General features: G+C 52.3%; 2 protein-coding genes and 2 non-coding genes across 7 annotated transcripts; 2 read left to right on the forward strand and 2 right to left on the reverse strand.

The window, feature by feature from the left end:
* The first annotated feature begins 1 nt into the window (after nt 1).
* Nucleotides 2-4,250, forward strand: MRPL49 (mitochondrial ribosomal protein L49). Its single transcript, XM_028515403.2, has 4 exons — nt 2-155; nt 1,176-1,326; nt 2,129-2,253; nt 2,366-4,250. The coding sequence occupies exons 1-4, from the start codon at nt 78-80 to the stop codon at nt 2,510-2,512; spliced, it is 501 nt and encodes a 166-aa protein (XP_028371204.1). The 5' UTR covers nt 2-77; the 3' UTR covers nt 2,513-4,250.
* On the reverse strand, nt 4,167-11,341 carry SYVN1 (synoviolin 1). 4 transcript variants are annotated; one of them, XM_036029715.1, is made up of 16 exons: nt 11,194-11,341; nt 10,218-10,366; nt 9,909-10,001; nt 9,668-9,820; nt 9,481-9,553; nt 8,966-9,069; nt 8,211-8,337; nt 8,010-8,109; nt 7,865-7,930; nt 7,642-7,758; nt 7,384-7,547; nt 6,999-7,127; nt 6,751-6,903; nt 6,466-6,652; nt 5,476-5,627; nt 4,167-5,392 (listed from the first exon to the last, which is right to left on the reverse strand). In XM_036029715.1, the coding sequence occupies exons 2-16, from the start codon at nt 10,347-10,349 to the stop codon at nt 5,286-5,288; spliced, it is 1,857 nt and encodes a 618-aa protein (XP_035885608.1). In that variant the 5' UTR covers nt 10,350-10,366; nt 11,194-11,341; the 3' UTR covers nt 4,167-5,285. The 4 variants fall into 4 exon arrangements, with proteins under 4 accessions (XP_035885608.1, XP_035885607.1, XP_028371203.1 ...); XM_036029714.1 differs by having other exon boundaries at nt 6,751-6,906; nt 11,194-11,334; XM_028515402.2 differs by having other exon boundaries at nt 4,176-5,392; nt 6,751-6,906; nt 9,481-9,529; nt 11,194-11,284.
* A 2,550-nt stretch (nt 11,342-13,891) lies between these two features.
* On the forward strand, nt 13,892-14,015 carry LOC114501214. The gene has a single exon (XR_003684966.1). It is a non-coding gene; the product is annotated as a small nucleolar RNA SNORA11 (small nucleolar RNA).
* Nucleotides 14,016-22,782: 8,767 nt separating this feature from the next.
* LOC114501103 lies at nt 22,783-22,888 on the reverse strand. The gene has a single exon (XR_003684876.1). It is a non-coding gene; the product is annotated as a U6 spliceosomal RNA (small nuclear RNA).
* Between the last annotated feature and the right edge of the window lie 2,905 nt (nt 22,889-25,793).

The following is a 25,793-nucleotide window of genomic DNA, read 5'->3' on the forward strand; positions in this document are numbered from 1 at the left end:
CGGGAGAGGCGTACTCAGGAAGGGGCGGGACCAGGGTGGTTGCGCGCGCAGAGAGCTAATGTACGGGAGAGTTCAACATGGCGGCGGCCATGTTCCGTGCTTCGCTGCAGGGCTGGAGAGTCGGTGTCCAGCCGGGCTGTGGGCTACGGCAGCAGGTGAGAGCAGGAGGTTGGCGCTGAGAGCAGAGGGCTGGGTGTGAGGCTCACTGTTATTCCATGTAACTTTGCAAGTCACTTTCCTACTTGGGGCCTTAGTTTCCCCATGTGACCAGGGAGACCTTTTCTGTAGCTGAGATTCTAGATTGAGAAGGAAGGTGACACGGACCAGTGTGTGCTTCGGCGTGTGGGGCCTTGGAACCTGATTGGAGGACAACCCTGGCTGGTCAGAACTGGGAGGGGCTGCACATCGACCCTCGCAGCCTACTGTTTTGAAGGGGAAACCGCCCCGGAGGGTCCAGAGGTCGGCCCGCTTCTGAGAACCTAGAGCTCACGACATAGCAGAGCCTTTGCTTTATCCTGCATCCCTGTGCCCTTTGTAACCCCGGGGCCAATCAGGCCTCCGGAGTATTTGTGGGAAAAGTGTCCAAGAAGGATCTTAAGGCTGGAGGATGGGAAGACAGCTTCTGGAGTATGACCTTAGGGAGAGTGCTTAATGTCTTAGTCTTCCTTGGATTCAAAAAGTGTGTAATAAAATACGTAACTTGTAGCATTGTAACAATTAAGTGAGTGCTTGGTGGTGTCTGTCCAAATGAGGCTGAAACCTTCCAGGTAAGAGAGAATCGTGTCAGGTGAGGATGAGAGGAAAACTATCACAATTGCTGAAAGTGCCTAACCCAGAACTAGAATATTTCAGTAGAACGTGTAGGTGAAACTTCAATCCTGAAATAAGCCATATTGGCCAGAGTTCCAGTTAATTGACTTTTCAGAAGTATACACACACTTGTCATTTGAGTCCCAAGAGAGGCAGGCTCCTCAGAATGCTTGAACTTCTTTCCCAGTCCCACCTGCGCCAGGATAAACGGAAGTCTGGTGCTTTTTCGTCTCCAGCCATTTGTGTGTGCCATTCTCTCGGCCTGCAGTGTTTCCTTCCTCTGATTACTGAAGTTCTGTCTGTCCTATGTTGGGTGGGTGGTGAGTGGGCTGATGGAGAGATGTGGCTTTTTGTTTTTGCCTCAGAGCCAGAGCAAGGCACCTCCTGATTACCCCAGCTTTGTGGAGTCTGTGGATGAATACCAGTTTGTGGAGCGCCTGTTACCCGCCACCAGCATCCCAAAGCCCCCAAAGCATGAACATTATCCTACTCCTAGTGGCTGGCAGCCCCCCAGAGGTGAGCTGGATAATGGGGATGGCGTGAAGGCTGCAGGGAAGTACCCCTCCTTAGTGGTCAACCTGCCCCAGCTGAGATTCTGAACTCCTCAGTGGGTTCAGGATTCGCATTGAGATCTCTCGAGGCTAGCATCTATCTCATGTTCGTGGAAGGGCCCAGGACTGGAGCCCTGTGTTACAGATAAACATCCACCCACACCATTGGGATAAGGTCTTCCCATGCAGGAGAAGTGAAGCATAGAGGGAAGACCCAAGAGCTTGGACCACCCCCACCCCCCTGCCGCAACACACCCCATAGGCCATGTATTGCAATTGAAAATACAGCTTGGGAGCTGGGCAGTTCTGGGTCCAAATTGGGCTCTGCTCTTCACCACCAGCATGATCTTGTGTCAGCCTCTCCCAAGTTTCAGCAAAATGGAGATGATCTCCTTGGCGTATAAAACACTTAGTGCAGAGTCCAGCATGTGGTCAGTGTTCAGGGCTTTTAAATTCTGTCCGTTTGTGCCTGAGATTTCACTTTAGCCTCCCTGACCCAGAGGAGAAAGGCAAGAATTGGTCCCCTAGGGGGAGCCAGAGATCCAGGGAGGCACAGTGTGGTCCTGACTTCATTTCTTCTTGAGCACCTTCTGGTGCCTGGTCCTGTGATGGGCCTTGGGTACCAGTGTCCTGGCACTAAAGGTGGGGAAGGAGCAGGTCTCCTGACCTGAGGTCTGGACGAGGCTTTGCCGTCACTGCACTTTCCCTGTGCTGCCGTGGGATGAAGCCTGGGAAGGTTTAGCTCATCGCTGTCCTCCCTGTCCCAGACCCTGCACCCAGCCTGCCCTACTTTGTGCGGCGCTCTCGGATGCACAACATCCCTGTCTATAAGGACATCACGCATGGCAACCGCCAGATGACTGTGATCCGGAAGGTGGAGGGAGATATTTGGGTAAGTGCCTGGGCAGCCAGGGTGTGACTGTGACCCTTCCAGGGCTGAAGGAATGGGAGTCCTCTAGAAGTGACAGTTTTTTGACCAGGCTGGCTTTGTTATCTTCCCCCAGGCCCTGCAGAAGGACGTGGAAGATTTTCTGAGCCCACTGCTGGGGAAGACACCTATCACCCAGGTCAATGAGGTGACAGGCACCCTGCGGATCAAGGGCTACTTTGACCAGCAGCTAAAAGCCTGGCTCCTGGAGAAGGGCTTCTAGACCTAGCTGAGCAGCCTGCTCGACAGCATCCCCCACAGATGGGGTCCAGGGAGTCTCGGGAGGTGGGTGCTGCAGCAACTGGGATGGGGGTGCAGAGACCCGGGCTAAGGGCTGGGGCAGGGTAGAGTGAGGGCTAAAGGGCCTTGGAGCTTGCCTGCATGAAGGGGAAACAGGACCATTTGTACAGGCACCAGCACTGGGCGAGGGCTGTCTGACATTGGAGACCCACCAGAGCAGGGGTGTCAGGCTCATTGTCACCGGGGGCCACATCAGCCTCACGGTTGCCTTCAAAGGACCGAATGTAATTTCAGGACTGTAGAAATGTAACTACTCCTTAACAGTTAAGCGAGAGCTCGGCGCTGCTGCCGAGTAGAAATGAGGTGCCTGGCCGGATGAAACAAGCGGCCCTTGTGTTTGCTGCCTGTGCACCTGAAACAGCCGAGCTAGTGGGGGCATTAGTTGCTTTCTCCTGCCACTACCATCCCTGATTTGGTCTGTTCCTGCCTTTTTTTTTTTTTTCCCTTAAAATCCTCACCTGAGGACATGCATATTGAATTCGGAGAGGGGAAGGGAGGGAAACATTAATGAGAGGGGAACATCGATCGGTTGCCTCCTGTGTGTGTCCCAGTGGGGAACTGAACCCACAACCTAGGCATGTGCCCTGACCCGGAATCGAACCCATGACCTTTCACTGTATTGTACGACCCTCCAACCAATGGAGTCACACCAGCTAAGTCTGTTGCTGCTTTTTCTTCATTGGGGCCCCTTGGGCTCAGCTACTCAAATACTGGAGGTTGTTGACTGCCCCTCTGGCGAAAGCAGTAGCTCAGCCAAGTTCGGAGAACGGCAGCACAGGACAGGCCCGCTGGGCGGCTGCCTTCCTGGGCCCTCCAGACTCCCCGCTGCAAAGGTTCTCAAGCCCTTGCTCTAGGCGACCTGGCTTGTTGGAGGTGACAGAGAATGCAGGTGAATGGCACAGGCCTAGGAGTCTTCAGTTCCAAGGGCAGTGCTGGGCACAAGGGCACAGTGTGCCCACGTCAGCCCCTGGGCTCATTCTTTCTGCCCACGGTGAGGTAGAAGACCCACTTACCTCACCTCCATTCTGGACCAGGGTTGAGCCTGATGGGGTTTCCAGCTCCAGGAGTCTAAGTGATGAGCTGTAGCTGGACTGCCCACAAGGGGGTGCCTGGGAGCTCCCAGCAGTCCAGCACAGGGCCTGCTTCCCAGTGGGCTGCCCTGGTATTAAGGGTGGACAGGGGATTTGCAGGCAGGAAGCTGGCCTTTTGTCCCTGCCACCCCACCCCACCCCCTGCCAATGAATCTCACCCTTGGTCTGCCACAAGGGCCAGAGCCCTGAGTTGCCCCCCTACCCCAGCATCAGACTGACTAAGACAGGGTTCAGAGCCTGGTTCACCTCCTTGGTCTCTAACCTCCTTGCGTCTCGATTTGTGTGTGATATGGGTATCTCTCTCAGATGAGACCAGGCACGTGCAGGGTGGTGTGGCCATAGACGACGCGGGTGTATGTTTCTAACAGTTGAATGTGCCCAAGGACAGTGCTGGCTTGTGTTAATAAACCCTCCCTCTGGGAGGGTCCAGGCCACGAGTCTACAGCCTGAGTAAGGAGCCCGGCTCACTGACCCTGACACCAGCTCTACCAATTGTTAATGCGAGTTTTTATTTGGCTGTATATACAATTCAAGCTATTAAAATTTGTACAATATTTACAAATTAAATAATCATCTGAAACTCTTCTGCAACTCACGTAACACAAAACCAAGGGGAAGAAGACCGGGCCGGGCAGGCCTTGGCTCCCGTGGAGACCGCCTGGCCCCGAGCCTTCTCTGACCTGGGAAGACCAGGAACCTGGTGTTGGTGTTTCTGTTTCCAGGGTCGAGCATTCAAATTCGAAGACAAGATTTAAGCTGAAGGAAATAGCGAGGAAGTTACTCCAATTCTTCTAAACTCAAAAGTAGTTCTGTACGTTGAGAGGTGGCCTCCGTACGTTCCGGGGTTTGCAGTGGCCCCGGAGCAGACACACGAGCCCTCGGCCTGGAGGGAGGCTGGGCAGTGGCTGCTGGCTGAGACCGGGGGCAGCCTCACTTCAGACCAGCTACAGGGGGAGAGGGGCCTTGGGGGCGGGGGGCAGTGTCCCTCGGTGCTGCCCTCTCGCTTCTCTGCCCCCAGGCATTCCTTTCCCTGAGTTGTGTGGTTGACAGTAAGACATGGAAATGTCACGCGGCGTAAGGGACACGGCCACCACCACAAAAGGGCTTCCGGGGAGTTTGGGGTAAGAAAGGGACATTGGTACCAGTCTCGGCTGGTGAGCCAGGGAGCACGGTCCCGGCTGCCCCCGGCCCCTTGAGCCCACCCTTGGGAATGGGAGCTAATACTGTTCAGCCCTGCAGCCTGACTCCAGACACATAAGTGGGGCTCGGAGGCGCTGCCCCCTCCCACAAAGGGATGGGGGGACAGTGGGCTTTCAGAGGCTGTGCTGTTCTGCTTTCATGGCCCCAGCGGAACACGGGGCCGCCGGGCTGGGGAAGAAGGGTGAGACTGACCCACAGCCCCCATGGCTGCCCAGGACTAGGAGGGCTGGAGTCGGCTGGGGCCTTAGGCCTCTTTCCACTTGGCCTAGGGGATGCCACCTGCTCCATCTCAGAGCTGGGGGTACTGCTCCCTGGTACAGACAGGGAGGGAACTGGCACTTGGTGGCGGACGTGTTCCAGCGAGGGCTGCTGAGATTGGGAGCAGGGGCCAGGACCGGGGCAGTGTCAGTGGGCAACAGGCGACTCCAGCTTTTGTAGACGGCGGCGACGGAGCTCTGCTGCATCAGGCTCCCCATCCTCGGGCAGCTCCTCGGTGCCCACCGACTCGGGAGCTGGGGACAGAGAGGTCACAAGTGGAACACAGAGACGTCCCCCACGCACCGTTCCCCGCCCTCCAGAGGCTGACCACAACTACCTGGAGGCTTTTCAGATTCAGGGGCTGGTGGGGAAGGTCCTGGGGACAGGGCGGTGGCCTCAGAGCTGGGGGTGCTGGTAGAAGAGGCAGCAGCAACCACCGAAGGGGCAGTCTCCTCAGAGGGGCTGACGGAGGGGGCAGGCCGGGGAGGCCTAGGGAGAGAAGGGACAAGAGGTGGGCACAGGTCTGACACCCTGGCGTGACCGGGCAGATTGCCCTGTCCGCGGTTAGCCTCGCAAAACAGAGTCCAGCGCCGATGGCCTTTGCAGCCCAGGGGCCACCTGATAGTCGCCGCACACAGGCATTCCTGTGACCCTACACCCCGGCCGACCGTAAACCACGTGGAGGCAGGGACGCAGGCCCGTTCACTGCAGAGCCTCCACCCTGGGGTGTCAGGCGCCTTTTAAAAGGAACCTACGGAGCATCCCACAGAGCACTCCGGCCTCAGACTCCAGCCCCCGTCCACGCCTGTGCCCTCCTCGCTGGGTGCCAGGCACTGCGGACGTGTGACGTGTGAACAGGAACGAGAACCCCTTCTCCTCAAGCAAGGTCACGGTGGTCACAAAGCACATGAGTGACGGACCAGGACCTGAACCTGAGCCAGGCTGGCTCCAAGTGACCGCCTTTACTCGCTGTCTCAGGTTGGGGCCACTGATTTCCAGTCACAGGGTCACCACGTCAGGAGGGTGTACGTGATGAACTAAAACACTGAGCATTACGAGTAATCTGACTTTACAAAAGTGGCAAGTGACAAGAGTCAGAGTCAGCTCTCTAGTAACCCTCACTCCTACTCATCCAGGCAGACCTCCCGCAGAGGGAGGACCCAAAGACACCAGGAGCCCTCAGCGCCACCAGGACGTGCCTTCAGAGAGGTGCCCTGCACCAGCAGGTGTCAGGGTGGCAGAAGAGAACTGAAGAACTGCCGCTGGGAGCCACCTCCCGGCAGCTGCACGCCCCTGCTGCCCGCCCTGGTGCCCTGGGCTGACGTACCCCAAGGAGGCGAGCACAGTGAGGTACTGGTTGATTTGCAGCATGGCGGCGTCCAGCAGCGTGTGGATGTTGCGCAGGCTCTGCAGCCGAGCCTCCAGGTGCTGCTGCTCGTGGCCTTCCAGAGCCCGCAGCTCCTCCGGGGTCAGCCCCGCAAAGCCAGCAGGGGGCACAGGCATTGGTGGGAAGGCTGGAGAGAGGTGGAGACTAAGCATGGGTTGCCTGGGCAATACACCCCCCCACACCCCGCCCCCCGCCCCAAGAACACTCCCCAGTGGCCCTGCTTACCGAAGGGTGGTGGCAATGGCATGCCCATCCAAGGAGGAGGGAAGGGGAAGCCTGGGGCGGGGGCAGCCTCGGAGCCGGGGGCAGCGCCAGGTGCCTGGGCAGAGGCGGCAGAAGCAGCTGCGGTTGTGGCTGCTCCGCTGGGCCGAGAAAGGGCTGCTGAAGAGCAAGAACAGGAAGTCAGTGAGTGCCGAGGGCCTCCGCTTCCATTCCTCCCAACCCCTGGCCGTCACAGCGCCCGAAAGGCTCACCTGCACCGGTGGATGGAGGGGCCGCAGCCTCTCCTGAGCTGGGGGGAGGCGGGACGGGCGGAAAGGGGCCCATGGGGGGCCACAGCGGGAACATGCCTGGAGGAAAGGGAGGCAGGAGGCCCTGGGGGACTGCAGAGAGAGGACAGGAGGTCATGAGAAAAGGTCCGAATCACAGGCAAGGGGCTGGGTGTTGGGATCCACGTCCTCTGCTCCCGTAGGTCCTTTCTGAGCTCACAGCCGACCCCATGACCCCCCGCCCCATGACCCCCCGCCCCAGACTGAGCTCCTGCTGGGCAGGGACTCTGACTCCCCTCAGTATTTCCCATTCCCAGCCCAGGGCAAGTACTCGGCGGTATGATAGTCGGCCAAACGGGGGGCCACTCACAGTTGGGAGGCTGGGGCAGGAGTGGCGGGGGGTGGGCGGCAGGTGGTGGCCCCTGATCCGCAGGCTCGGGGGGTGGCGGGGACTGGGTTGGCAGTGACGCACGAAGGACATCCATACGGCAGGTGGGGCAGGTCTGCTGCCGCTGGAACCAGGAGCGCAGGCAGCTGGGAGTCAAGACCGGGCGGTGGTCAGCGCACCCCTCGGGGCCCGCCTCCGCGAGCCTGTGCCCGACGCGCAGGCTCCCCGGGGCTCCCCCACCTGGTATGGAAAATGTGGTTGCAGGGCAGCCTCTTGGCCCCCGTCACCATCTCTTCCCGACAGATGATGCAGACGTTGTCCATCGCCTGGAGCTCCTCTGGGGTGGCATCTGGGTACCTGAGCAGGACAGGCCAAGGCCAAGGACATGTCAGGACCGGGGCTGGAGGACGGAGGACCACAGCTGGGGCAGAGCCTAGGAGAGCACCCAGGGCAGGGCGCTTACAGTGTGTTCATGTTACGGATGGCGCGGCGGGACATGATGGCGTCTGTCACAGCTTTCTTGAACTGCCTGAAAGGACAGTTTCGGTCACGGTTGGGAGAGGGAGGGGCGGGATGAGAGAGGCAGGGGTGTGGCGGGCGCGGCTCACCTCATGGCCAGGTACATGGGCCGGATGGCGAACAGGGGGAAGGTGTGCACCTTGATCATGATGGTCATGAAGGCCATGTAGAGCAGCACCTTGATGAAGCCTGGGCGGGGGGTGGGGGGGACAGAGAGAGGCCGGTCACGGGTCTGTGGGGCAGAGCGGGGACGATGGCCCTGGGGCAGGGGAGGCCCAGGCCCCTCTCACCTGTGAACAGCTCTGTGTAGAGCATGTACACGGCCTTATTGTCCCAGGGGTTTTCGCTCTGGAGGTCCACAGAGTGCAGCACGTACTTGATGAAGATGGTGAGCACCATGGTCATCAGGATGGCGTACTGGGGGGAGGAAGGGCGGCCGTGAGCACACAGCGCGGCCCTGCTCCAGCCACGCCGCTGCTCCCAGGCCCCTGCACAGCAGGGTGCGAGAGTACAAGCCACGGGCGCGGACACAGCCGGGGCCTTCCCAGCTCCTCCACTCACTAGCTGGTGCGACTTTTGGCGACCTGCTGGGCCTCTCTGAACTACACTGCGCTTGACTGTAAAACAACAGAATTAACTGCTTTGCTGATTCAGAGACACGCAGGGCAGGCACTCAGCACCGGGTCTGGCACCCACCAAGCACTCGACAACGCGGGCTGCTGTCGACCAGCATGTCCCTCCCCCGCCAGCGCCCTGCACACTAATCCCCTCTGTCCGTCCACGGCCAGCTCCTCTGGCACCAGCCTCCAGGAAGCCCTCCCTGAGTGCCAGGTTGGGGCTCCTCCTCCACAGGCGCCTCCTCCTGTGCCTTCCCCAGACTCCCCGGCTGAGGGTGCAGAGGGCTGGGACTGACCAAGGACTGTTCCTTAGTGGCCCGAGTGGGGCTGGCCGCAGAGCAGGTGCTCGATAAGTGTTTGTGGGGTTATTCGAGGCACGTGCAGTGCCACCTCAGGCTTGTCCTCCCAACCTCCCAGGCCAGCTTTACCTCAAAGCCAAACACCAGCTGCACAGAGGCCCCTCGGGTCAGGACGCTGTGATAGGCATGGCTGACGAAGAGGAAGTCCAGGATACCCAGGAGGAACATAAGGGCTGTGGGGACCCCCGAAATGGGGGTTGGAGGGGTCAGCCCAGGGCCCGGCAGCCACTCGTATTCTAACATAGCTCCCGCCCTCAAGCCCACCAAGGCCCCAGCCTCTAGTCAAGGGAGCACACCACTGCACCCGGCCCCCTGGGAACTCCAGTTCTGCCTAGCAGGGCACTGGGGCAGCCCGAGCTCCCGGTGAGGGGGCGAAGGGCTGAGGGGCCAGGCAGTTGAGAAGCTGTGGAGTGGAACAGGACAGAGGTGATGCAAATTAATTTCCTAAATTATCTTTCCTGTACAGCTGTGGCTGAGGACACAGCCTGTGCTCTGGGGACAGGGCCACAGGCAGTGACGTTTTATGTTCAAACCCTCCACGGTGCCTCCTCTCCCTCCTCGCCCCTCGCACGGGTCTCACTTACAGACAATGCGGCAGTGAAAGAGCCAGGAGATGTTGGGGCTGCGCTCCATCTGAGGCAGAGCAGAAGAGGGGTCCTGTCAGGAAAGCTGGAGCTCACCCCGTATCCCAGACCCAGCCCTCACTCCACGAGCCTGCCCACCGGCCACTCTGGCTTCCGTCCGCTCCACAGAACCCTGGACCCGACTCACAAAGTCCACACGGTCTTCAGCCAGCCAGTGAAAACACTTGAGGAAGAGAAGGAGAGTGAAGAGCGCAACAAAGCGAGGGCTGAAGTCGTCCCGAAAAACAGTGAAGGCCAGACAAGTCTCAGTGACAGCATACCAGGAACGTTCTAGAAGGTGCTGGGGGTTGGGCGAGAAGCAATGTGGAGCTCAGACAGCGTGCTCGCACAGCTCCCTGGCCCTCACTTTGAGACCACAAACATCTTACCTCCATCTCTGCTGCCCTCAGCTGTCCAAAGAACACCTTGCCCATCACCTTGCCCAAGAGGAAGACAAGGACGAAGGCCTGGATGTACAGGACCTAGGAGTAAACAGAGGCTCTGGTTTGCGGTCAGCTTCCGCTTTGCTCTGCCTGGGGCTCAGCATTCAGGAACCTCCCCACATCCCCATCCCAATTCACTCGGAGTTAAGCAGCTGGAGGCAACTTCTCTCCTACTCGCCCTCTAGCCCCACCCCTTCTCTAGCAACCTCCTCCTTTCCTCCCAGGAGTTCCTCCCTCCCCCAGCCTTCAACTCACTGCCATGCTGGGGCTGGACTTGGTCAGGTACACCACAGTGGGGTAGAACTGGTGCTTGAGGTAGTAGGCATGAGCCACCACCGCCCCGGTCAGCGCCAGGCTGGCGGCCATCATCACTGCGGTGCGGAACATGGCCCTGGCCTGGAAACCTGCATGGGAAAAGGAGGGAACGACTGTGTGATGTCCATACGGTGCAAACCTAGCAAGTGCCCGGAACCCAGAGTCAGTTAATACAAGAAAGAAAAAGTCGTTTCACCCTCACAATCACATCAAGAATAGCAGAGACTCACTCCCCCATATTGCAAACAGGAAACTGAGACTCGAAGTGGTTAAGTGATCACACTGGTGCCTGGATCAGTTCTGTCTCAAATCTAGGGCTCTTCCCTCGCTGCCTGCCTGCCAAGCCGCCGCCCCTAGGGAGTAATGAGGAAAGGCAGCAGTATTGGAGGGGGAAGAACTGCTACCTAAAAGTGAAGTTGATGCTGTGGGATGCAAAAGACAACTCCAGAGGCGGGAACATGCGGCCTGGACTAGGAGAAGCTAAGGCGCTGCGGGACACAGCCGGGCAGGCGACAGCGCCGGTGACAGCTCTGCCAGAGTGGCCAGCTCCGACACGCGCCCCGCGGGAGCCGGCGAGGTCCGTCAGTCTGGAACCCTGCTGCTCCCCAACCCCCGGGGCAGTGTCAATTCGGGGCACCGGAGAAACGGCCGACCGACAGGATGCAGGGGCGAGGCTCAGAGGGACCGGGATCGCCCCGTGGTCGCGCACCTGTGAAGCGCCAGGAGCAGCGAGCGTCGCAGGCGGGGCCCAGCCTCGGAGAGAGCGGCCGCGAGGGTGTCTGAGGTCTCCCCACCGCCATCTGACAGGCCGAAAGTGAGTGGCGGGCGGAGAGGCGCGCCAAGCCCGGAGACCTCAAGGGGAAGGTCCAGGTCCCGACTCCAACCACGACCCCCGGCCCGACCCCGGCCCACTCACCAGGAGCCCGACGCCGCAAGCCCGCTCAATCCCCGCGACTGCGGAGGCGTCCCGGTTAACAACACTCCTCCACCCCCTGCGAGCCGGAACTTCGAGGGTGAGACACCTCACTTCCGGAAGCGCGGGGCGCGGCGTGGACTGTACCAAGTGCACCTTTTCTTGTCCCCCCCCCCATCGCGTGCCTCCTGTGGTGCTGGGAGCAGTCGCCCCACCAGCATATCGTGCCCACGGTTCGAACAAGAGATGTAATGTGTGGCCGGAGCGGAATAGGGCAACCCGGGGGGTGGTTAGAGTTCTGCTGCTTGTTAATCAGAGGTGGTATCGTCTCCGTCACTCAGTGGCGCCTACTTAGCAGAGGACTCAGGCTCTCGAAGTGGCTGGAAGGTGGAGCATTGTGCGGGCCGTACCACGTGGGAGGGGGGGAGTAGGCAGGAAGTAGACGTTACAGGCCTAAGACTAATGTTCTAGAAACTCATTCCGGGGCTGTTTACAACAGTGTGGCAAATAAGAAGCTTTCTGAGAAAGCTGGATTCAGAAAACGAAATATCTTGTCTCCTCCATGATTACCCCCAAACTGGAAGGGAGTGAGTTGGGTCTCCGTGGCTGCTACTGATTGGTCGAGATAGAGTTACGCGGACCAATAAGGAAAAATAAAGGAAATGTACTGGCCTATAGGAAGAGAAAACAGGTGAGCGGTTGCTAGGGGCGGAAGGCAGCGTTGCCTAGGACTAGGTCCAACCCCTGTGGGCGGGGAATGGGGGAAGGCACTGTCAGTGGGAGGGTGGGTGATCGTTACCGCCCCCGGGACCGTTTGCTGCGCTACGTAGGGGAGGGGCAGTCAAGTGTGCTAGGGGCTGGAGAGAAGGCAGACCTTTAATACAGTTAATCTTGGAGTGGGAATGTTTTGTACAAAAGGACTGGTTTCAAAGCTGCGTTCTCGCAAGCCTCCCGGTACCTGTAGCTTTACTCTCCTTGTATAATCAGTTCTGGGCCATAGGCACAGTTCCCTCTCCTCTCGTGCTGCCCGATGTTTCAGTTTGTGTCTGGGTCGCCGTCAACCCAGACTGTTCTTTGGCAGAATGGAGCTAATGGAATAATGCACCCACTTTGTGCCGTGCAAATTTGTCGTCTTAGATCTACCTGTCAATCATTTAAGTTTATAAGCTAGGTGGTGCTATCCTCACTTTATACGGGGGACAGTCGAGGTCTAGAGATTTATCAAGACCGGTCCTGAGATTGGCATTGGGTCCCGTTTTGTTGGCCTCAGCCACCTTCGCCACCACCTGTTGACCTCAGTTGGCCTATTCAGTTTGACTTGTAACCTGTCACCGAGTTGACTCCCCATAAAGCTCTCTGTGCCTTTCTAGCGACTATTAGAGTTTATAAATGAGTTCAGCAAGGTTGCAGGATAGAAGATTAATGTGCAAAAATCGATTGAATTTTTATATACTAGTAATGAACGATCCAAAAATGAAATCAATACAATTCTATTTGCAAGGCACACAAAAAATGCTTATGAGTACATTTAGTAACAAGTATAAAGTTCGTACACTAAGGGTTACAAGACATCATTGAAAGAAATGAAAGACAGGAATAAATAGATAACTCGTAAGCATAGATTCGAAGACTTAATATTGTTTGATGACAATACTCCACAAAATTACCTAAAAATTCAACAGTCCCTGTCAAAACCCCAGCTGCCTTCACTGCAGACATGGACAAGGGGACCCTAAAATGCACTTGGAGTGCTCGCTTGGGCAGCGCATGTGCCAACACGGGAAGGACACGGAGAAGATCAGCTGATCCCTGTGCAGGGGTGACGTGCAAATGCATGGAGGACTCCGTGTTTGAAAAAAGTAAAAAGAAGAGAATCCATGTTAAATGCATGAGATCCAGGCTAGAGGAAACAGCTTTGAAAAGAATAAAGATGGAGCACTCATCCTTTCTGGTTTTAAAACTTACTACAGCCCTGACTGGTGTGGCTCAGTTGGCTGGGCGTCGGTCCACAAACCAAACGGTGGTCACTTGGATTCCAGGTCCGGGCACAGGCCTGGGTTGTGGCTTCTGTCCCCAGGTGGGGTGTGTACCAGAGGCAGCCAATCGACGTTTCTCTCTCACACTGATGTTTCTCTCCCTCTTTCTCCCCCCTCCCCCTCTCTCTGAAACTAAGGAAATAAAATCTTTATTTAAAAAAAGAACTACAAAGCCATACTAATCAAGATAGACAAATAAATCAATGGAGTGGAACTGAGTCCAGAAATATGAAGTGGGACCCCAAACAAATTGGAATTATCTTCTGGCAGGAGGGACCCTTGTAGGACAGGCTTCTACCACTAGGTGAGTGTTCTAGGAACCCATTTGTAGCAATGTACTAGCTGGCGTTGTGAGAAGCTGCGTTCCACTTCAGTGAATTTTTTTTGAAGACTCTTTGAGCGCATTTGCCCATTTCATAATGGGCGATTTACGAGCACACCTGCCCACACCACACTGTCTTTAACAGTTTTTGACCAAAAGTGGCATTATCCCCGTACCCCCTCTACCCCATTCACCCAATCTTGCCCTGAGCGACTTTGTTTGTTGTTGTTTCCTGGGATGAAAAAAGTCCTCAAAGCGAAATGTTTTGCCCATGCGGAAGAGGTGACACAAAAAATAGCAGAAACACTAAAAAGCATAAACATCGACCAGTTAAAAAACTGTTCGGACAGAGCAGGGAGCCTGAAGGAATGGCTCCTCAGGGTACAACACACCCAACAGGAGCCTGGGGGCGCTGTGTGGAGGGGCACAGAACTCGTGCCCTTCCTGCGAGCAGACACCCTACATGTGTAAAAAAAAAAACAAAACAAAACTGTTTTGAGTAGTGGAAAAAACATCTCAATAGGTGTATTGCATCAAATACAGAGTACTTTGAAGATGACTGAAGTTTAAACATGTAAAAATAAAGGCACAGTTTTTTATACATAAATTCTGGGGTTTTTTGGGGTGCCCCTCATTAACGCATACATTTATAGGCAGCTGATTAGCAACAGGGGTGCCAAGACAACGCGGCGGAGGAGACAGGAGACGATAGTCCTGCCAACAAATGGGGCCGTGGCCTCTGCCTTACACCACACACAACAGTTAGCTCCCAGTGGATCAGAGGCCTGAATGTAGTAAGACCTGAAGTTATAAAAGTCTGGAAGAAATCCAAAGTGTAAATCTTCACGACCTTGGGTTAGATAATGGTTTCATGGGTATGGCACTGAAAGCACAGCCACAGAAGAGAAACCGGATAAATCGGACATCTTCGGAACATTCCAGTGGTGTGCTTCTGAGGACACCAACCAGAAAGTGAATGGACAACCCACAGAATGGGAGGAAATATTTGCGAATCGTATGTTTGATAAGGCACTTGTATCTGTAGTATATAAGGAACTCTTTTTAAAAATGCATTATGTTTTTATTTTATTCTAGAGAGCAGGGGAGGGAGGGAGGAAGGGAGGGAAAGACGCATTGATGTGAAGCAGAAACATCCATCGGTCGCCTTCTGCTTTCAGCAAGCTCCGTGACGGGGTTAGAGCGCAGAGCCCGCAACCCAGGCCTGCGCCCTGACTGGGAATTGAACTGGCCACCCGTTAGTTCACAGGCTGGAACTCAGTCTACTGAGCCACACGGGCCAGGTCTAGTATATTTATTTATTTTTTTAGTTCCAGCTTTATTGGAAAATAACTGACAAACTAAATTTCAAAATACCTTACTACCTGATTATCATATGTTAAAAGTCTTACCAAAATAATTTAAAATATTTAAGTAGATATTAAAACAGAATAAGCATTCCCAAGAAATATTTTTCCTAAGGATGAAATGTAAGTGGGTTTAGAAGATTGTATAGATAAAGGTCACAAACAGTTACCCAACTGAGCCAAAATTTAATTCATACACACAGAAGATAAGGAAGTTTGCTACTCATAATTTTTTTATTTAAAACCACAGAGTTTGGGGATATTTTTTCCACAGTAGCAGATAGCCAATGATAGCTTCTGAGAGAGGAGCAACTGGAGGGCAGGTTCCCACCTGGTTATTGGAGAACCCAGGATCCTTCTATCTTGTGTCTCTTCCTGCGGCTCTGCCGTCTCCCGGGACTTCCTGGGAGAGCTGTATTAGGCTGGAAGTCAGGGGATACAGAAAGAGAGGCAGATCATACAAGAAAGAGGTTTTCAAAGGCTACACCTGGTAATGAATAATAAAAATAAAGAAATGGATGAGGAAGTGACATTTTATTTTTTTTTAAGATTTTACTTATTTATTTTTAGAGAGAGGGGAAGGAAAGGAGGAAGAGAGGGAGAGAAATATCAATGTGTGGTTGCGTCTTGTGCATCCTACTGGGGACCTGGCTGCAAGCTAGGCATGTGCCTTGACTGGGAATCGAACCAGTGACCCTTTGGTTCTCAGCTATGCTCAGTCCACTGAGCTACACCAGCAAGGGGAGGAAGTGACATTTCATTTCTTTATTTATTCGTTTATTTATTTGTTTAAAATATTTTTAAAGAGAAGGGAAGGGAGGGAGAAAGAGAGGAAGAGAAACATCGATGTGTGGTTGCCTCTTGTGCACCCCCCACTGGGGATCTGGCCCACAACCCAGGCATGTGCCCTGACTGGGAATGGGCCTGGTGACCCTTTGGTTCACAGGCCTGTGCTCAATCCACTGAGCCACACCAGTCAGGGAAGGAAGTGATGTTTTAAATGAAACTATAAGATGATTAGAGGGTAGGGTGGGTGGAAAGCTCAGTCAGGCGGAAGACCCTCTGACCTGAAACTCTGGGTGTGTTTTAGGGAACAAAGAGAATCCCAGGATTACTGGTGCTTGGGGAGTGAGGCTGAGAAGGGCAGAAAAGGAATTCAGAAGAGGTAGGCGGGGCCAGTTCAACACGCCATGTAAACAGCCTCTTAATGACTTAGGGGTTTACTCTAGGGCCAGTGGAAAGATACTGCCCCGGTTAAGCAGGAGGTGGCTGAACATCTCTCCACCGGGAAATGTTACCCCTTGCTGCAGTGGAGTGGGGGGCCGAGGGAGGGCGGGGCGTGCCCGCTGAGCTGGTGGGGAAGCTGGTGCAGCGGCTCACGGAGGGGTACAGAGAGCCTGCTCCAGGCTGCACAGGTGGACGGAGGTGGCGCAGGTGTGCAGGGCCGGAGTGCAGCATCTCACTGAGCATGGGGCAGAGGGAACGGGAGAAGCCGAGTGGGCCCAGGCTCCTGAGAGGAAGGTGAAGTTTTTCTCTGAGACGGAGAATCCCAGAGAGCAGGTTTGGAGACAGCATGTGGAGTTCACTTTTTAAAATGATTAAATATGTGATATATACGCAATAATTGGTGTCAAATATACATAAACAATGGAGTGACTAATAAAATAACGCCCCAATTTGAGCACCAGAACATTAGCAACATTGCCGTTTCCCGATTTCCTCCGCCCATCGCATGTCTGTCTCTCACCCCAAGATAACACACCCCCAATTTTATATTTTTAAACTCATTACTTTTATTTTTCTCAAAAACTCAAATGGTTATTTTATTATACATATGCTTAGAGCCCTAGCCCGCATGGCTCAGTAGGGCCGGGAGCAGTCATCCCGTAGGCGGAAAGGTCGTGGGTTCCAGTACCGGCCATGGCACGCGCCCAGGTTGCGAGTTGGATTCCTGGTCCAGGTGTCTACGGACAGGAAGCTGATCAGTTTTTCTCTCTCACAGATTTTTCTCTCTCTCTCTCCCGTCTTCTCTCTCTGAAAGCAATGAAAAAAATCCCTGGGTGAGGAAATATATATATATATATATATGCATATATATTTATAAGTGTGTATGTGTGTGTGTGTGTGTGTGTGTGTATATATATATATATGCTTGTAAAAATGTTCCAGTTAAGAATTGAAAGGATTTGCTTTTTCCATGCAAAACTGACTGCATGCACTCCAAAGCAAGCTGCCAACATCTAGATCCCATCTCAACAGCTGGCTCAACAAGAACAAAAAGAAAAGGAAAGGAAACAGAAGGGAAAGGAGGAGGAGGGAGGGGAGGGCAGGGCAGGGGAGAACAGGGGAGGAAAAACCTTGCTCAGACATTCTGCCCTGCCACTGGCTCTTACGCACATGCCCCTTCTGCTGTGACGAGCCCCTGGGGCTTGTGCCGCTGCCCTGGCCACGTGCCTTCTGGATTCATGGAGACGCTGCAGTTTTTCTTCTCTAAGCTGTTAACAGAGTCAATGGCATGAATAAAATTTCTCACCTCCTACCCTTGCACTTTTAGAATAAATCCAACATGGGCACAGTGTGTTATTTATTTTATACATTACTAGATTCAGTTCAGTTTACTGATAATTTGCTTGGGATATTTACACCTGTGTTAAGGAGCCTGCAGTGTTTGTGTCCCACGACGTCCTTATTAGTTGGTGGTGTCACGCACGCCGCCTGGATGACGTGTGGAAAGGAAGTTGGAAGGACTTGTACAGAGAGCACTGTTTGTTCTCTGAGTGTCTGGGTGATCTTACTGGCGGAGACGGAGAGGCCTGGAGTTTTCTTTGTGACAAGGTTTCGTGTGCTGATTCCATTTGTTTACTGCTCTAGGACTAACTAGGATTTCTATTTCTGCTTGTTTTAATTTTGCTGAGTTTTATTTCTCTATAGGGACTTGTCTGTTTTCATACACATTTAAATATAAATATATAAAATTAATACATATTTTATATATAAAGTGTAAAGTTGGCATAAGGTTGTTCATAACATCTTCATATTTTTATTGTCTACCAGGTATAGTTTTATCTTCTTCTGCATTCCTGTTGTTAATTTTTGCCTTCTTTAAAAAATTATTCTGAATCCTTGTTGCCAGGTTTGTCATTTTTATTGGTGTCCTCAAAGAATCAAATGATACTTTTTTCATTTTCCATTATGTTTTCTATTTTATTAATTTCTGCTCTGTATTATTCGATTCCTTTTATTTTTATTAGGTATATTTTTAAAAGATTATTTATTTATTTATTTATTTATTTATTTATTTTTAGAGAGAGGGAAATGGAGGGAGGAAGAGAGGGAGAGAAACATTGATGTGAGAGAGAAACATTGATAATTGCCTCTTGTATGTGCCCCAACTGGGGACCAAACCCACAACCTAGGCATGTGCCCCGACTGGAAGTCGAACTGGCGACCTTTTGACATGTGGGATGACACCCAACACAGTGAGCCACACAGGTCAGGGCAAAATTGCTGTATATTTTTATTTGTTTATTTTTATCAGATGTTTTCATTGTTAATTTTAGAGAGAGGGGAAGGGAGAGAGAGAGAGAGAGAGAAAGAGAGAGAGAAACAAGAACCGATTGCCTCCTGTATGCGCCCCAACCCTGGATCAAACCTGTAACCCAGGTATGTGCCCTGACTGGGGACAGAAACTACAAAGTTTTTGGTGAACAAGATGAAGCTCCAACCAACTGAAACACCCCTCCAGTGCTGCTGTATATTTTTAAAATTACTATGTGAGCACACTCTTTCCTTGTCATATGTTTAACCTAAAATTAATGTTTTTCTGATGATAATATCGCAACCCCAACTTTCTTTTAGCATTTGCCTGATGTTTTTCTATCCTTATACCCTCAGATTGTTTATATCCTTGTGTTTTATGTATATATATATATATATATATATATATATATATATTTAAAGATTTTATTTATTTATTTTTAGAGAGGGAAGGGAGGGAGGAAGAGAGAGAGAGAGAGAGAGAGAGAGAGAGAGAGAGAGAGAAACATCAATGTGTGGTTGCTGGGGGCCATGGCCTGCAACCCAGGCATATACCCTGACTGGGAATCGAACCTGAGACACTGGTTTGCAGCCCACACTCAATCCACTGAGCTACGCCAGCTAGGGGTGTTTTATGTATATTTTTTATAAATGGAATCCGGTGCTAACATGTCATTTCATAAATAGTAGTTAGCTCAGCATAAATTATGCCGTGATAAATGTGGTAGGCAGAATAATGGCCTCCCAAGTATGTCCACATCCGAGTTATTGGAATCTTCGAACAGATTATCTCACATGGCAAAAGGGGGTTTGCAGATAAGGCAATTGAGATGGCCCTGGCTGGTGTAGCTCAGTGAGTTGAGTGCCGGCCTCCAAACCAATAGGCTGCTGGTTCGATTCCCAGTCAGGGAACATGCCTGGGTTGTGGGCCAGGTCCCTAGTTGTAGGCTTGCAAGAGGCAACCTATCAATGTCTCACACATGGATGTTGCTCTCCCTCTCCTTCCCTTTTTCTTTCTCTAAAAATAAATAAAATACATTAAAAAAAGAGAGATTGACATGGAGGAGAGTATTCTAGATTATTCACGTGGGCCCAATTTAGTCACAAGGGTCTCTAAAGATCACATACTGTATGATCCCATTTATATAATATCCTTTTTTAAAACATTTTATTTATTTATTTTTATAGAGAGGGGATGGGAAGAAGAAAGAGAGGGAGAGAAACATCAGTGTGTGGTTGTCTCTCTTGTGTCCCCAAATGGGGACCTGGCCCCCAACCCAGGCACGTGCCCACTGGGAATCAAATTGTTGACCCTTTGGTTCACAACCTGAGCTCAATCCACTGCCATTTATATAATATTCTTTTTTTTTTAAGATTTTATTTATTTATTTTTAGGGAGGGAAGGGGGGGGGGGGGGGAGAGAGAGGGAGAGGGAGAGAGAGAAACATCAATGTGCGGTTACTGGGGGTTATGGCCTGCAACCCAGGAATGTACCCTGGCTGGGAATCGAACCTGGGACACTTTGGTTCCCAGCCCACGCTCTATCTACTGAGCTACACCAGCCAGGGCTTATATAATATTCTTAACATGATAGGATTACAGGGATAAAGAACAGACCAATGGTAGCCAGGGGCAGGGGCGAGGAGCAGGGTGTGACTCTTAAAGGGAAAACCTCCGGGAAGAGGAATGACGTGAGGGTTCTAATCCTGACTGAGATGGTCTTGCACCAGTTTGCCCTTGGGATAAAACTGAGAGAACTAGGCACCAGAAATTCTAAGTGAGTTCTAGTGAAATCTGAGTAAGATCTGTAGTTCTGTGTTGTGCCAGCATGAGCTTCCTGGATCTAACTGCATTGTAGCTATGCAAGATGTCAGCTCTGGGGGAAGCTGGGGGAAGGGGACACAAAAGTTTTCATACTTTTTTAGTAACACTACGTGTCTAAATTCTTCCAAAATAAAAAGTTTAAAAAAGACACTGCCGGGCATGGGCATGAAGCCCACCCAGGGTTAAGGCAGGCTTTTCTGTGCCCCCTCACTGACCTCTAGCCTTATGCATGGTGGGGTGACGCAGACTCCGGCCCTCCGCAGTCCGTGTGTGGTGGGTGCGCTACACAGATTCACACGGACCGCCGAGTCCTGTGGAGGGAAAGGGACGGCGCGGCCACTCTCTCGAGGGGAGAGCGCCCCGACCGTTTCCTGGGCAGGCTTTATTGCTTTCCAGTCACATTACATCAAAGAAGGTTCTCGTTATTTCTAGATTGAGTTAAGTGATTACTTCTTACAGATAACAAAAAAAGAAAAAAAGTTGCAGATGCAAGGGAACGATAAAAATGATTGCTCCGGTTACATTTCGTCCTTGGGACGTCTTAGCACGGACTTGAGGGAGCTGCTTCAGAGATATCTGCTAAACATCTGCAGTCTTAGCTCCGGGGGAGGGGGTTTCAGCAAAAGCAAGTCTCACAGCAGCCTCGGTACAATGCAGGCCTGGTTCCCCAGGGAAAGCCGGTCTGCACGCCTGGCTCCTGTGTGCCGCCTTGCACGGGCCGGTTTTCCGGATCAGTGCTGGGCTGCATTCGCCACTGCCATGCTGATCGGTTCCCTATAGTGGGGGGAAGGAGAGAGGTAGAGAACACAGCTGGTCTGGGAGTTCATTCACAGTTGTTCAGAGCACCTTCTCTGGGTCAGGGGCAGTCCAGAAGCATAGGTCCCTGGCTGATGCTTCAACCCGGGGCCTGCGCCAGGCAGCCAGGCTGAAACGTGGCTCTCCACGCACTAGCAGTGTGGCTGGCAGCGAGTTACTTTACCTCTCAGCAGTAACCCAAGTCTGTGCTTGAGTTGCTGTTGGTTTCATTTGTAAAATGAGGCTATTAATAACACCCCATGTAGCTGTGAGGAACATGTGAGCTGATTCAGTTATGGCCTCTTTATTATTATTATTATTATTTCTTTTTTAAGAGAGAGGGGAACGACGGAGAAATAGAGGGAAACATCGATACGAGAGAGAAACACCAATTGCTGCCTTCCGTATGCGCCCCAACGGGGGACCAAACCTGCAACCCGCGCATGTGCCCGGCTGGGAACTGAACCGGTGACATTTTGGTTTGCTGGATGAGGCCCAAACAAGCCACAGTGGCCGGGGCCAATTATAGCCTCTTTAATACATTTGTGGGGCTAGCTCTGGAGGTTGCTAGAGTCACCGTTTCCTTTCTGGAGAAGGCCAACAACAAATGCGCGAGGAAAACACACACACATACAAAACAGAGTGTCCTCATGGAGGCCAGGTGGTCAGGGAAAGCCTCGCTGGCCTCAGGGGGTGTGGAAGGTGGCCAGAGAGAGACCGTGAAACCCAAAGAGCCTAGAGACACGAGACCCCAGGAAAGGAAAGACCCAGACCAGAAAGACTGAGAGACCAAGAGATCCAGGGACCCAGAGTGAGCAAGAGATTCAGAGATGCTTATAGTGACCCAGAGCCTGAGAGAGATCCAGAGAGACCCCCACAGACACTGAGTAACATAGAGAGACCCAGAGATACTGAGAGACCCAGAGACACCAAGAGTCTTTGAGACATAGAGAGATCAAGAGACCCAAAGATATCCAGACCCTCAGAGAGACTGGGAGTTCAGAGATACCCAGAGAGATCAAGAGACTGAGAGACCTGGAGATCAAGAGAGACTGAGGGACACTGAGAGACACAGAGGGGCGGGGGAGGTCCCTCGGAGTGAAAATCCATATTGGCCACCCGGGCCAAAGCCCGAGACCAGAGCAAAGCAGCCGTGGTGCTGATGGCCCGCCAGGGAAGAGCAGCTGGGTCACGGGAAGGGGTCTGTCTGTATCTGGGTCCAGAGCACACCTGGCCCTGGGCCTACCACCCACCTGGGCTAGCCCACATCCCCTTCATCTTCATTCAAACGTCAGGAGGCTGGGTTCTTGAGCTTCAGCTTCCCGTCTCAAAATGCAGATGAGACCACAAAACCTACTTCTCGGCGCCAGCCCCATGTCGAGCTAGTTGGACACGTGACCGAGCCCACTTCTGCTGTCGGCAGCGGCGGGCTTTATCTGTTGTTTTTGGTTGTGTTTCTTTTTTTTAAAAAGATTTTATTTATTTATTTTTAGAGAGGGAAGGGAGGGAGGGAGGGAGGGAGAGAGAGAGAGAGAAACATCAATGTGTGGTTGCTGGGGGTTATGGCCTGCAACCCAGGAATGTACCCTGACTGGGAATCGAACCTGGGACACTTTGGTTCCCAGCCCGTGCTCAATCCACTGAACTACGCCAGCCAGGGCTGGTTGTGTTTTTTTTTTAATTCCCATAAGTTTATTGGGGTGACATTGGTCAAAAAAACATGGACTACCTCACGAATTTGCATGTCATCCTTGCACGGGGCCATGAGATTCTTCTCTGTATCGTTCTCATTTCAGTCTGTGTGCTGCCCAAGCAAGCACAGCGGCAAGGCCTCGACAAAGCCCAAGTTAGTCAGCTCCTCCAGGGGCCTCCATGTCTATGCAATACAGGTTTTTAGGAAAGATTTTATTTATTTTTATTTTTAATTTTTTTCTTCATGGTAATAACTATTTGTTTACTTATTTTATTAATTATTTATTTACTTTTTTAGTACCTGACCAGGATGCTTTTTGTTGTTGTTGTTAAAGGTTTTATTTATTTATTTTTAGAGAGGGAAGGGAAGGAGAAAGAGAGAGAGAAACATCAATGTGCGGTTGCTGGGGGCCGTGGCTTGCAACCCAGGCATGTGCCCTGACTGGGAATCGAACCTGGAATGCTTTGGTTCACAGCCTGTGCTCAATCCACTGAGCTACGCCAGCCAGGGCTTACTTATTTTAAATTGTTGTTCAAGTACAGTTTTCTCCCTTTTACTCCCATCCCAGCCCACACCCCTAGCCCTCCCTACCTCCCTCCCATTTCCACCCCCCTTAGTTTTTGTCCATGTGTCCTTTATACTTGTTCCTGCAAACCCTTCCCCTTTTCCCCTGAAATTCTCTCCCCTCTCCCCTCTGGTCACTGTCAGCCTGTCCTCTATTTCAGTGTCTTTGACTATATTTTGCTTTTTCTTTGTTTTGTTGTTTAGGTTCCTGTTAAAAGTGAGATCATATGGTATTTGTCTGTCACTGCCTGGCTTATCACTTAGCATAATGCTTTCTAGCTCCATCCATGCTGTTGCAAAGGGTAGGAGCTCCTTCTTTCTTTCTGCTGCATAGAATTCCATTGTGTAAATGTACCATAGTTTTTTGATCCACTCATTTACTGATGGGCATCTAGGTTGCTTCCAGCACTTGGCTATTGTAAATTGTGCTGCTATGAACATTGGGGTGCATAGGGTCTTTTTGGATTGGTGTTTCAGGGTTCTTAGGATATCATCCTAGCCATGGAATTGCTGCGTTAAAAAGCAAACTCATTTTTAGTTGTCTTAGAAAATTCCATACTGTTTTCCATAGTGGTTGTACCAGTCTGCAGTCCCAGCAACAGTGCACCAGGGTCCCCTTTTCTCCACAACCTCTCCAACACTTGTTTGTTGCTTTGTTTATGATGGCCATTCTGACCCGTGTGAAGTGGTGTCTCATTGTGGTTTTAATTTGCATCTCTCTGATGGCTAGTGATGCTGAGCATCCTTTCCTGTGTCTCTGGATCCTCTGTATGTCCTTCTTGGAGAAGTGTCTGTTCAAGTCCTTTGCCCATTTTTTAATTGGATTGCTTGTTTTCTTAGCGTGGAGTCATGTAAGTTCTTTATATAGATTTTATTTATTTTTAGAGAGAGGGGAGGGGAGGGAGAAAGAGAAACACTGATGTGCGAGAGAAGCGAGAGAATCAACTGACTGCCTCTTGCATGCAATCCGACTGGGGACCTGGCCCACCCCAGGCTTGTGCCCTGACCCTGATTGAACTGGTGGCCTTTTGCTGCACAGGACGGTGCCCAACCCCACTGAGCCACACAGATCAGGTCAATTATATATATATTTGAAGTTACCTGTCACCACCTCACACTTGTTAGCATGGTTACTATGGACACAACAGAAAATAACAAGTGTTGGCCAAGAACGTGGAGAAGTGAGAACCGTGCGCAGTTTGTGGGAATGTAAAATGATGCAGTCGCTGGGGAAAACAATTTTATGTTTCCTTAAAAAGTTAAAAATAGACCCAGCAATTCCACTTTCTGGGTATATAACCCACAGTATTGAAAGCAGAGTCTTGAGATACTCGGACACGCATGTTCACAGCAGCGTCTTTCACAACAGCCAAGGTGTGGAAACAACCGCCAGTGCCCATCGACGGACACGTGGATAATCAAAATGTGGCATGTACATAGAATCGATATAACTTCATCTTAAAAAGGAAGGAAATTCTGACGAATGCTGCAGCAGGAATGACCCCGGGGACATCACGCTGAGTGAAATGAGCCAGTCATAAAAAGACGGACATCGCGGGATTCCACCGCGGTGAGGCGCCTGGAGCCGCGGAGCTCGCAGAGCCAGGACGCAGAGTGGGGGCGCCAGGTGCTGCGGGAGGGGGAGCCAGAAGCTAGTGTTTCGTGGCTATAGAAATCTCATTTTGCCAAATGAAGAGTTCTGGAGATGAATGCTAGTTGTTGGTTTCATGGTATGAATGTACTCAAACACACCAAACTTAAAAAAGAATGTGGGAGTAACTTTTATGTTCTGTGTATTTTATCCCCACCCCCCCAAATGAGGAAAAAGTCATCTGTCAAACGTGGAAAGGCATGTAGGTGCTGGTTGTCCTATGGGATTGTAGCAGGTCAGTGACGAGTCAGTGAAGGCAGGAAGCCGGAAAGGCCTGGGGCTGCTGACGGTGGGGTGGGGTGGGGTGGGGCGGGGTGGGGGGGGGCAGCTCGGTGGCCTGGGGCAGAGGCCTCCGTCGCCAACCCGGAGCCACTGGTCAGGCCCTCTCTACTGCAAAGGATCTTGGGAAGAGGATGTGGCCTCTGCGAATGCTCTAGAAAGGACAATCTCCACTCTGGCCCCCAGGTCTTGGGATTCCTGGATCTGGAGAAAACACAGACACATCCTGTGCCCCTGCAGCGGGAAGGAACAATTAGGGAATTTTAATGTACCCATCAGTCACTGGGCACAGCTCAGGCCTCGGTTCCGGATGCACCTTGGCTCTGCATTTGGAAGGAGGTGGGGAGGGTCCCTGCCGCCTTTCAGGCTGTGGGGTCCAGCTGGCCGGCCTTCACGCTTCTTTGTAGGTGATGAAGCTTTGGAGATTTTACCTTGGGCAGCTGGTGGAGGCCGGATTTACTCCAGGTAGAGTTAGGCGGGAATAGCCCAAAGCCCCACCCACAGGACGGGATCTGATTGGTGGAGTGTTGTGAGCGTG

Source organism: Phyllostomus discolor, chromosome 6, assembly GCF_004126475.2.
Source record: "Phyllostomus discolor isolate MPI-MPIP mPhyDis1 chromosome 6, mPhyDis1.pri.v3, whole genome shotgun sequence".
NCBI lineage: Eukaryota > Metazoa > Chordata > Mammalia > Chiroptera > Phyllostomidae > Phyllostomus > Phyllostomus discolor.

Coding starts and splice junctions, on each gene's coding strand:
- SYVN1 (XM_036029714.1), bottom strand. CDS start 10,349: ATGTTCCGCACCGCAGTGATGATGGCCGCCAGCCTGGCGCTGACCGGG. Junction 8,110..8,210: donor CTACACAGAGCTGTTCACAG/GTGAGAGGGGCC, acceptor CCCCCCGCCCAG/GCTTCATCAAGGTGCTGCTC. Junction 7,759..7,864: donor ATCCGTAACATGAACACACT/GTAAGCGCCCTG, acceptor TGTCCTGCTCAG/GTACCCAGATGCCACCCCAG.
- MRPL49 (XM_028515403.2), top strand. CDS start 78: ATGGCGGCGGCCATGTTCCGTGCTTCGCTGCAGGGCTGGAGAGTCGGT. Junction 1,327..2,128: donor TGGCTGGCAGCCCCCCAGAG/GTGAGCTGGATA, acceptor TCCCTGTCCCAG/ACCCTGCACCCAGCCTGCCC. Junction 2,254..2,365: donor AGGTGGAGGGAGATATTTGG/GTAAGTGCCTGG, acceptor ATCTTCCCCCAG/GCCCTGCAGAAGGACGTGGA.